Here is a 12,392-nt window from a genome sequence, read left to right as displayed (position 1 = left end):
TGAATGAGCAGCCAGACTAGTGAAGCATAAAACCAGCCAGCCCACTGATCAGAACTCCCCACCACCACCTCCACCACCACCAACACACAGAAAGAGATGCAAAAAGCATGCTGAGAGCACCGGTTAGCTTGCCAGCCCTTTACTCACCCAAATCACCGCTGTGTAAATTAATACCTCCAACCGTCCCCACAAACAGCCACACACTTTAACGCACGCAGGCAGGCAGGCGGACAGGCAGGGAGGCAGGCAGGCACGCGCTTTCAAATAAATCAATAACTATATTAAATATTTATTCAATTAAATGCACCCATAAAATCTGATCTTTTCAGTGTGAAGCATTCTGAAGCTCTTTAAAATAAAAAAACAGCCCTCCGCGATCTAAATGATTTAGTGTTATTTTCCATTTGCTTGTCTTTAAAAACTGATTTAAGCTGTGATGTTGATTTCACTCCCCCCCCCCCCCTTCCCCCAACACTGTATGCAACCCTACAAATGCCTCCACCCAAGAGGGGCCACGCTGTATTACTGACGTGCAAAATCCATGACAGTCTCAAGACATAAGTACTGTAAAAGGAGCAACCTTCCGTCTTGAGTTTGAGGTAATTTTTATAAAATCTTCCAGAGAGCTGCAGATGAGAGATCACACGACGCTAATGCAAACCCCCGAAGCCCGCTGTCAGAAAATCTAATGCTGAACCGTCGCTGCGAGTGAGAGTTAGGCAAAACGCAACAGAAAGGATTGGCATCATCCTGTGCTCTCCTTCACACCAGTCACACTGATCCCAACAGCACACACAACCAACGCTTCACGCGCAGCAATTTAAAGGTCATCTTCACCGTTTTGTAATCAGAGAAATCCACAAACTATTAATTAATCAATTTTGAAGCACCAGTGGCTTTTCAGTTGGAGCTGCGCATTTATTTGTGCAGTTTTGATTCATCTCAATTAAAGTTAATGACAGGAAATTTCCCGCTCCGTCTTTTTAAATAATATGGCAGAGTACTGTGGCCGCGCCGCTTTGAATTAGAGTGATAATCCTGACCCAATTTTGTTTTTCATCTAATCCTGCAAAACTACGAATCCATACATGTGATGGCGAAAATGCACAGGGGGAGATGGTGCTATGTAGAATAAAGCACAGGGTGTCAGGGAAGGACACAGGGGGCTGAAAGCAATCTTCCAACTGACCTTGAGTGGGGAGGACAAAAGCATTTGTGTGTGTGTGTGTGTGTGTGTGTGCGTGCGAGAGAGAAAAGCACCGCGCAGAAAAAGGAGAGAAATACATAATCTATCTCTACTGGCAGAGGGAAACAAATGCTTACACTGAGATTGAGGACATATTGCCCTCAGTTATCCACACACATACACACACACACACACACACACACAGACACACACACACACACACACAAACAGAGTTTTGGCTTAAAGATTGGATTGAAAAGGAGAAAGGCTCATTTTTGTGAAAGAGGTGGGAAATAACCAGGGAAGTGGACAGAACAGAAGAGTGGGTAGGGACGCTGAAATAGGTTGAAACAAAGGAGGAAGCAGACAGAGACAGATGGACGGAGTAAAGAGAGGGAGCAGTGAAGGAGACGTGGCTGCGAGTGACCGTCCTTTGTAGATGACCATCGTTGCTCAGTTTTGAGTCAGCTTCACTGAGACGGAGTCTTAATGACTCACGGCCAAAGACTCCACATAATCAAGCTGGGAATGTGTGGGTCTGTGTGGGCCTGTGTGTGTCACGGAGCGTCCCTGTGTGTGTATAAGCCACTGGTCTTATAACAGAGAACTTTATTACCATCTGTTCCCACACATGCTTATTTGTTTAGCCGTGACACACATGTCTTCTTTGCTGTCTGATGTTTTTTCTTTGCTCTGAGCCTTTTCCAATCAGTACTCCTTGTTCTGCTATCCTTTATACCCAGGCTGAATCTGTATCTCCTGGTCAAATTTCAATGAACTGTCTGGTCCAAATAAACACGTTATGAATGAATGAAATATCATTGCAATAGTGACTTTCCAAATACATTGTTTAACTCAGTTAAATGGTATCAAACTAAAGTCTGTCATTGAAAGTTTTTGCGCGCATGTGTGTGTGTGTGTTTGTCTCTGAGAGAGGGAGAGAGCAGTGGATGCAGGGGTGGGCCTCAGTACCTGTAGAGGCCATTAGGTGGAGCTGGTGCCTGACTAAGGAAGAGAGGAAGAGAGAAAGAGAGAGAGAGAGGGAGAACAAGAGAGAAATAAAGGGGAGGGCTGACCCTTTTCTGAGGTTTATCCCTATATTTCCCAGTCAGCATAATAATTAGTATATCAATTAGTACTGATGCAAAAAAGATAGACATTGTGCACTCGATAATATCACCTTTACAAAAGTCTGGGCAGTCACCTATGACCAAACTGGGTTGCCACATTTTTCAGTTCCAATAATTAAATCCGTGCGTTTGAAAAATTAAAAAAAACGAGTGCTTTTGAAAGTACGAGTTCAACGAGAGTGACGTTGCCTGTTGTGAAAGCAAAGGCCTCAAATGAGCCCGACTCGCTCTGAAATCATCCAGAACAAAGGGGCAGACATTCGAGAGACCACGCAGACACCGGTGCTCTGCAACCACACACATCTTGTTGGCAGTTGAGAGAAAAGAGACGGTTGCCTGGAGGCAGGGCAGGTGTCCACAGATGGAGCTCTCTCACTGTTTCTCCTTCACAGATGGACCCAGTCACACCTATTTCACTCGCCCATGCCCTATAGCTGCATCATCAGCGTGAGCGTGTTTACCTGTCTGACATGTTTATTGTCTGACAAAAACGGGTGTCTCCTCTTTAACGTGCCCTCTCCTGGCCCGGCTTTAACCCACGCCCGAGATCGGGGAGTGGGGCTGCCGCTATCGTGTGGAAATGCCAACCTTCCATCAATCTTGTCAATCCATGAAAGCCAAAATGAAAATTACAGTCAGCGTGCGCGTTCACCGAGGTGCGCGCTTCCTAAACCACAGCGAGGGTATCATGCAAATTAGACGCAAAATGGGTGTTCTGGCTGGGGAGGAAATTTAATTTCATTTCATATTTGCACATTTAGTGACAGCTGAACACGCTTGAGGTGGCCTGCGGAGGGTCAGTCCGTCTCAAACGACAGGGGGGGTCCCGCTGGCCAACGAGACCACCCGGGCCCACGAAGCAAGAAGTGAACCGCGATCAGTCATCTGTCTTTATAAACCTATAGCAGTCAGGACCTACCTAATTAGTCACCATGGAAACCATGGCTAATTCCCTGGTCTGCCATGCCAATCACGTCCCGTCTGTGGCGGCAATCAGAAAAACACATTTATCCACTGCTGGGCCGGATCTGTGCAGCGTGTGTCTTTGTGTGTGTGCATGTACGTGGGTGGTTCAGGGAGCGTGTGCAAGTACATGATCTATGTAAAAAAAAAAAAAAGTCATCTCCTCAGACAAGGTTGCCTTTAATTATGTATTCATTGGGGGGGGGGTAATACCCTATCTTTATGATAGCTTTTCAGCTTGGAAATTGTGTCAGAGAAGAGTGTGACATGTTGTTATTGTCTGTGGGAACTGTTTGATTAGCTTGATGAGTGCTAGCAATCCCCTCACACCCACAAGGCAATCAAACAATTATTATATTACACACACACACACGCACGCACACACACACACACACACACACACACACACACACAGACACACACACACACACACACAGAGTATAGTGTAGACACGTTTCACCTGTTCCCTACAGCCAAACTCTTTTGTCGGATCACCCCCCCCCACTGCTTCGCACATTCACTCGCCGGTTTCAGAACAAATCACCATTTGATTTCTAAATTAACTCCGCATCACATCTTACTGTTCAATCAATTAATCAGCATTAAATTAGAAAGGCAAATCCCTAGAAATAACCTTGTAAATATTGAGGGACGACTCACATGAATAAATTATGGATTGAAAAGGAACGGGGAGGGGGGGTAACTCGTGCCATTTCTCGCCATCAGCTACCTGTCACTCACTGTAATTACCATCAGCTGGAATGTGCTCACCAGAAGGCTGGGGGCAGACACACAGGGGCACACACACACACACATACACACACACACACACACTTTCACACACCAATTTGAAATCAATGACCAATGGACAAACAGGCTTGTTCGCGGCCGTGCACGGGCGGCACATACTGACATCCATAGATGCCGATCTTAACTTCAAGCGCACATCAAAGCTAAGTTCTATTCAGATCTATGCCGTTTGATCCCCGGCGCTGCGGACGTGTGCTGAAAGGCACGGGTGGAAAAACACGAGAAATAATTGAAGACGGTCTTTCTGAGTGTGTCCTTCGGTGTACACTCGAATTACAGCGGTGCTCCATCACTCCTGTTGTCTGGAGGGAGGACAGCACGATGCCATATGGCTGCGTGGGGACAAAGAAGCATCCGAGGGTCTCTTACCTGTCTCATGGGAGAGGGTCTTGTTTCTTCCTGTGTTGCCCGAGTGATGCATCGCTCCGTACTTGTCTCTGCCTGTGGTTAACCCTCTACCCTTATCTCCTCGCCTCCACACTCCACTCCTCTCCACTCCCTTCAAGCTCCTCTTTTCTTGATTCTCAATCTTTTTGCCCTCTTTTTCGTCTCCCCTCTGACAAAGTCTTTGCCACCTCTCTTCTCTGTCACGCCTTTTGCCAGCGCTCTTCTTCACTCTTTGTTTCCCGCTCCTCTCCTCTCTGTGCCTGGTTGCAGGCAAGTTCTTTGAAGAGCAGCCTGCTGGCTGAGTGCTGGTGCTCCGTGAAGGAAGAGAGATGGATAGGGAAACAGAGTGGGGGGAGGAGGAATGGGAGACGCACAGTGGCCCGACGCACTCGCACACGTGTAGCTGTTTCGCTCTGCGGAGGTGAATGCCACACACTAAAACACCGGAGGGAGAAAGGATGAGCGCAAGGTCCCCGCGCGGCTACGCTCCTTCTTTCAAGAGAATGCAGGTTTTTTTTCTTTCCCTTGTTTCCAGTCCGTTGTGGTTTCTGCTGAATCCGTCACAGGTCAAGGCAAGCTGTGGCATTGGAGGGAGGGATGGGTGTTAAGACGCCGAGGGTGAAAAAGAGTGCCTTTCAGCCAGTGGCAAGCAGAGCAGAAGAGCAGGAGAGATGTGGCCGCTGCTCCATCCTCCATCTGCACACAGCTGAGACTGAGAGCAGACTAAACACACACTCGCACGGACTCGCTCACACACGCTCTCTCGCTTTCTCTCCTCCCTCTCAGAGCATCACCGAGGGTGGGGGGGGGTGGGGATGCTGGGAGCTAAGGAATGAGCCCAAAGGGAGAGAACACAACAGGGATGGAGGTAGGGGTAAGAAGCAGCAGCTTAGTAGGAGATAGTGGGAGGGTTGGCAACAAGGGCAGGCGAGAAGCAAGAGATCCCTGAGTGTCGGGGCGCGACAGGGGGACAGAATCACCTGCGCGCCATAAAAAAGAATGGCATCACAGTCAAAAGGGGAGAGAGAGAACAGACCTGGGAGGAAAAAAGAGATACACAGTTGGAATGATGACAGAACGCATGGGGAGAGGTGAGGAGGGGAGATGGAAGGAAGGAAGCGTGATGTCACCACACATGTCAGATTTTACACGCCTGAACTCGCCTGTACAGAGTAAAGGGACGGAGCAATGTCGGAGAGAGTCACCACGTTTCCCTAATTGAACAAATCAACACTTTTGATGCTGAGATCCTGATAAAAGGTGAAGGGAAGTGAAGGGAAAACTTATGAACTCCATCAATTATTCAAGGTTTTGACTCTATTCTGAATTTCAAAAGGCATATTAAATACGGTATATTTCCAGTCAGTTTGGTTGGCTGTTTTCAAATGCTTCTGCTGCCATTCGGTGTCAGCGCATGGAATGTTAAGGAGAGTGCTAAAATTTCCACTTAAGCCTAAAGTGGACTCATATTACCACACGCAATTACTGCAGGTAATTTATGGCGAGGTCAAACATCCCAGATCCAGGATAATCACTATTTACTCCGGAAACCAAACCTTCCAATGTTCTTTTTTAGCATTCTCATTTATCAACCTGCACTAAAGGCGGATCCTCCTTTTCCTTTTCTGCCATATCTGGCTGGATTAAATCTCACCATTGTGGAGTGTAGTAGGGAAGTGGGGGGGGGGGGGGGGGGGGGTTAATACTAAATTTGGACCACCATCAGGAAATAAAACTAATGCTTGCGAAGGAAGGCAGAGTTGGGGCAAATAATACTAACAAAATACCAAATGAGGCACAACAACAAGTACAATGACTACCTGTATATCTGTGACCTCTACTACCGAGTGAGTGAGTGAAGGTCCTGGAAAAGCCCAGCAGAGGGCAGTCATCCTTTCACCTGTTAAACCACGAGGTCATCTGCCGCTCATCATCTCGTCGACATAATAATAGCAAAGTCAATACTGGCCACGTTTGATAAGCTGTTGACACATTACTTAAGCAGCTTAGGGAACATCAGGAGTTTCGGCAGCCCTGAATCAGCAAAGCTGTTCACATCTCAGTGCGCTTTTAAGGATAACTCAGCGTGACTATGACGAATGATACTCAAACAACTTAATGGAGAAATGGCCTTTGTTTATTATGTTAGCCTTCTCTCGTCTCTTCTTACGCAGCATGAAAAGTGCGAGGAGAGTGAAGGTTACTGGAAGCTGTGGTAGAAACAGAACGCTGATACAGAAATAAAAAGCAAGACGTGTGCTGAAGTGAAAATGTGGACTGCTATTCGGAGAGACAGGTGTGCGCCTCGGCTGTGTGGTGGAGGAGAAGACGAGTGGTAAAGGCCAACCCCAGAGCCACCACTCTGGAGAACCGTTGTCTCTCCTCCTCATCGTCTACATCTCGTGACATTCTCAGATGCCATCTATCATACTCAACGAGTCATGGACATGTGCGCAGCTCAAACCCGGCTGATATGCGCGAGCGTGAACACGCATCTGACCACAAACCGTAGATAGACATAGACGGACACACAAACAGGGAGGAAGAGAGAGAGTGGGGGGTTGGCTATAAGCTCCCTTGGCACATACACAGACGCAGAGGCGACTTTACAGCAAAGGGTGGAGCCAGGGGTGGGTAGAAGAGGGAGGGGGTGGGTGTGCAGCTATGACTTCATAATATTAAAATGGGAAGAGTGGCCCAGGTAGAAACAGAGTGAGCGTACGGGAAGATGTTGGATTTCTAGATGAGGTTCATGTCAATTTGTCATGATAAAAAAAAAAAACACATCTGGGACAGAAACAAATTGCTTTCTTGACAACACCTTGTAATACTCCATCATGCACACATGCACGTGGGCCAACTGCACACATACACACATGTATGTATGCATATATGTGAGCGCAAAGCTATAGATTTTCTCATACATGCTATTTATCAATGCCAGTCAGTATCATTATGCCTGGCATATCTGTATGAGCGTATACATTAGACGTATATAGGCTACACAGATTCCCAGATTCACTGGAGAGTCCATTCAGACCCATCACCTCCAGCGAGGGCAGCGCAAGGCAAGAAGGCTATAAAGAAGGAAGAACAATGGATGGAGTAAGAGTGCAGGCTGCAGACAAAACGAAGGAAGAAGTGCTTAGTGTGAGAAGTGAGACCTCTGCTTATTAGGTCTATTATGCAGATTCGTGCAATCTCTCTCCTTTTTTTCTTTATCTCATCATTAAACTTTTAGTTTCAAGCTGTGTTTCTGAAATTCTAACTAGGCGATTTGAATTGCAAGACGAAGATTTGCACACTCGACTGTGTTATTCCATGTTTTTTTTTTTTGCTATTTCTCTTTATGCTGACACTTTTTGTTCTCTTCTGCTGTCCTCCCACTTGCATCCATTTGCCTCATATTCCTTCATACCTGCCTCCTGACCCGTACGCCAAGAAAGGGCGGATGAAGTTGTAAGAAGGAAAAACAGGAAAAAGGGAGAGGGGTGGGAGGGGTGGGAGGGGTTGGGTGGGAGGGGTGGTGTGCTGTAAGGTGCCCCCACAGGTTGAACACGGTCATTTGTCATGAGGCTGAAAGCTTAAGAAAAGACTAGTTAACCTTTATAGCTGATCCCCACGAGACAGAGGAAAAACACAGCCTAGCAAAACACCTCCAGGAGAACGGCAGAGAACACACACACACACTCACAAACACACACACACCTTCACAGACAGATGCCCCCTGCAGCCCCGAATCCAGAATCAATAGTAGCGAAACACGCTATATTCCTGTCATGGAAAGCTCTCAACGTCTCTGTGGTCCTTTTCCTCCCCCTGCATCCTTGTCAGGCCCACACCCTGCCACAGTAATTAATCACCTTGTGCTAATGAGCTATTAACTAATGACAGATTGACAAGCCTCTGCCTGAGCGAGTACTGCGCTTGTGTCAGTGAGCCTGTGAGTGTCACCAGAGCCACCCTCGGCACACTAAAGTGATTAATAAGGTTAAGCTCCTATTAGAATAGGATACAAGGAGTTCACACACACACACACACACACACACACACACACACACACACACACACACACACACACACACACACAGACATCTCAGTATCAATACATGTATGTATTTTTATCGAGGGTCTGATCACTGACTGGCCTGAGGCTCTATTGGTTTTGCAGTTTTGTTTTTTATTCCCCCAAAAAGTGCGTTTGTTGACTGTCTGTTATCTGACTGGCCATGGCAGTCACCACTTAAGGTAAAACATAAAAAGACAGAGAAAAAAAGAAAATGCACTGCGGACCCAAACATTGGCAAGACCTGATTTCCTATAATGCTCTTCATCTGAAACTACAAGCACTTTGTCGCTGTTTCTTTGTTGACATTTTCAGCCAACGATATTGTCAACACTGTTATAGATGGGTCGATCAGGCCTTTGGTTGGTGTGTGACAAAAAAGAAGGAAAGAAAGGCAGAAAACAAAAGACATTGACAGACTTAAATAGCTGCTCTGTGTTGAAAGATACCTATAGCCGCCTCTCATGGATTCTAACGGCTTGATTTGACTCAAACTAAATCAAACAATGAGAATATGAAACACAGCCAACTTGCTCGAGACTACAGAGGTATTTACAGAGCAAGTCTGTACCTGGAGTCCATTTAATCTGATGTATCAGACTCCGAGGCCTCCGCTTTCTGATACCAAGAGAAATGTAGTTACAGCAAGATCATTTGATCCTCAAGAGAATCCCTGCACTGCATAATCGGTCTACCCTCAATCTACATGAGCCTGCGCAACTGTGTGTACACGTCGTGTGCACGAGCCAGCCACACGAACAGTGCAGTACCTTCCTCTTTGTGTCTCTGACCCAAGAGTGTGTCCCCCAGGACAAGTTTTGGTGCATACCGGCTCATTTGCATTCAAGCAGCCCTCTCATTTTTTTTCAGTGGATTTAGAAGTGAACAGCTGCTTAATGGTCATAGCTCTTCAGAGACAGGACATTGGGAAGTGCAGAGGGGGTTAGCCAGGCTTTCTGCACTACAAAACTTAAATACACACAGTGACTCACACATACACACACTTGCCAGGTAAAGCCCAGGGCAGCCATGGTTTTGAGAGTGAGATGTGACCATTTAGCAGATGTTTTCCACCCCAAAAGTGACTTCAGGGGCTTTTCACACTGTTTAATTTAACAACAGTGGGAAAGCAAGGGAAGTCGCGGGTGTATTATAATGAAGATGATGTGACTTTACTCTGTACGGATATAACAACAGGGTTGCTGCGCGAAACAAACAGTGGGATCGAGGCAGGATTTTTTCAGGAGGAGGGACGCCAAAAGCTGTCATTCTCGTGATCACTTGAACTCTGTCTCATCCTCTGGCAAATATTGGCACACGTGGAACGACTAAAAACACCATCACCTCCAAGCTCGTTTGTTTGTGTTTTGAGATGAGTGAACGCTCACGCGGACCATGTTTCATGTGCCAAAGAGGGGATTTTCAGGCAGATAAAAGTGGAGAGCAGAGCAGGGCAGAGCATCTCTTCATTGTCTCCTGCTTCACGTCTGCAGCATGAATCGACTGTTCTGTCTGAAGAAGCATTTCATCGTGAGCTTTTTGGGATGGAAGGAAGGATGGAAGGATGGATGAGATAGACAGAGAAGGTACAAATGTGACAACAACACATTCCTGAGGATAGCTTACAACTATGTTGACTATTGAAGAATATATTAAAAATTTCAAAGGGGAGGGCTCTAAACACTAGCATGTTACAGCGGTGCCACAGCAACAAAAGATAATCACTGTCTGCTCAACATTGTGTTTCCAAGACAACACGGCACCATGTGTTGGGAGCACCCCCTAAGTGGCTCTGACCTCTTTCTAATTTACAGCCACGTCTCTTGGGCCGAAAAGATCACACCAGACAGTAAGTTCCTGTGAAAATTGTATGACGAAACAGGTCAAATTTCAAAATAAAACACCCTGTGCTTTTGAGCATGAACAAATAAACAAAGAAAACCAAGGAAAGCATGGACTAAAATTATACAATTAAAAATAGATATTTTTGGGCAAGGTCAAGCATGCAACCAAGCATTTGTGACATATGCCCCTTTAATTTGTTCTAACTCAGCAAAGTCAAAGGTAGGTGACAAAGAGCCTGAAATTCCTGCAAACATCTGGGAAAAAAATAATTACTGCTTCCAATTTTCCATAATTTCACACTTTCAAAAACAGGCCTCATAAACTGTGCCTTTGTCAATGCTCTGAAAAAACGTTTGCCCGTGATGGTTTTTTTTTTCTTCTTCGTCTCAGTCTTTGCATCCCTCTAGGGGAACTAAAACTTTCCTCAAAGGCCCAGCGGGGTCTTTTTCCAGATACTAAACATGCAACAGAAGCCACAGACTAACAATAAGAAATGGCTGCAGTCAGGCAGGCTGGATGAATGAAGCAGATGAAATGGGAAACCAAATATAGAAGGAAGCAGCCAACCACATCATCGCGGTTCAGATAGCTGAATGATAATGAGATGCAATGAGAAGACAAAGAGGACAAGCAGGGGACAGGACAGCTCTAACATGGAGACAAATGACCTCTCGACATGGTGGGTCTGAGGTGGGCCGGCTAGAATAAAGACCTGCTATGTAGCAGGCAAAAGACTCACAAATAGACATGAAGACATTGATCAAGCAAAAATTGTTCTGCATGTAACGTTCCCTTTTCTGCTCGATAAAGACGATGAATTTCGCAACGGGGAATTTAATCAGAAGCGCACACACAAGCAGAACGGCAACAAACCCGACATGGTTAGGTAAACAGTACAACACAAACAAAAGATTGTGTGTTTCAGTTTCGCTGAAGCCTGAACATCCAATCTGAAACCCTAAGCTGAAGGAAACATTGAGAAAAAGATGCATGTCGCAGCGAATCGTTCCTGTCTGGAAAATTGTGTCCATGAGTGTGTGAAGCCACAAAAACAGTTCAATCACTTAGTTTGTGGATGTAAAAATGCAGACGTGTCAGATGGAAACTGATTGGAAGATTTACCAGCTAGAGGTGGAGACAAACACAACAGGTGCATCACATGCAAATACATAGGAGGAGTCCAGACAACTCACAGGGACCGAGGCTGCTGCACACATACTGAAAAGAATGACGTTATTAACATTTAATAACCTAATGAATAGCTGACTGTGAGTTTGGGCTGCAGAAAGCACTCAAATGGTCCAAATTTTGATTATGGCTATCCTTTAAAACTGTTAAAATATATCGACAGAAGTGAACATCAACGTTCGGCAACAAGAACACTCCTGACTCTTCAGTGGGTGAACGGATACAAACGGGCGTCTCTCATCTCTGCCACCAGTGAGTGAGTGAATGAGTGAACTGATGATTGACTGAGACGTGCTCTAAGAAGGCACTTTAAGAGATCAACTATGGCAGAACAAGTGCTCTACAAAACCACTCCAGTCTACATGTAGCACCCCTGTTAAGACAAACAGGTGTTTCTGCATGGGTGTCGATTAGGGTTGATGGGACGTGTGTTGGAGGGTGATACTCTGCTGGCTTCTTCCCGGGCACGAATGCAGCCTCTTTACTGGCCTGAATGGATTACAAAGTCTGTGCCACGCAGATCAATACACACAAGCTATAGCCAAATTAATTGCTTGTGACAATACAAGAGAAACCATAAAACTTGGAAGGGAAAGAGTCAGCCTTGGACGAAGGAGCACTGTAAACTTGGTGCATCTGTGTATTTGTGAGAGAGAAAGAGAGCGCGAGAGAGATAAAGAGAGAGAGGGGGAGAGAAAGAGCTGGCTTATTGTCTGAGGACATGCTTAAAATAGTCATTGTTAGTCAGTAAGCAATTCCTATTTGAGCGGCTCTAAATGGACACTTCATTCATTTACAGCAGGTGCCCTTGGACTTG

At 45.9% G+C, this 12,392-nt stretch overlaps 1 protein-coding gene across 9 annotated transcripts in view; it reads right to left on the bottom strand.

Annotated features, from left to right (window-relative positions):
- LOC101076136 (teneurin-2) overlaps positions 1-12,392 on the bottom strand; it is a 189,023-nt gene that overhangs the window by 101,763 nt on the left and 74,868 nt on the right. Inside the window, exon 1 of one of the 9 annotated variants that reach the window (XM_029847154.1) lies at positions 4,459-5,197. The exons of the other annotated variants lie outside the window; for them this stretch is intronic. Coding sequence (XP_029703014.1) covers positions 4,459-4,510 — 52 coding nt within the window. The 5' untranslated portion in view covers positions 4,511-5,197. Of the gene's footprint in view, positions 1-4,458; positions 5,198-12,392 lie in introns of those variants that run through there. 9 annotated transcript variants of the gene reach the window in all.

The sequence above is a fragment of the Takifugu rubripes genome, chromosome 14 (genome assembly GCF_901000725.2).
Source record: "Takifugu rubripes chromosome 14, fTakRub1.2, whole genome shotgun sequence".
NCBI classification, from domain to species: Eukaryota; Metazoa; Chordata; class Actinopteri; order Tetraodontiformes; family Tetraodontidae; genus Takifugu; species Takifugu rubripes.
Note: the sequence above shows the minus strand (reverse complement) of the source record. Positions and strands in the feature narration are given on the sequence as shown.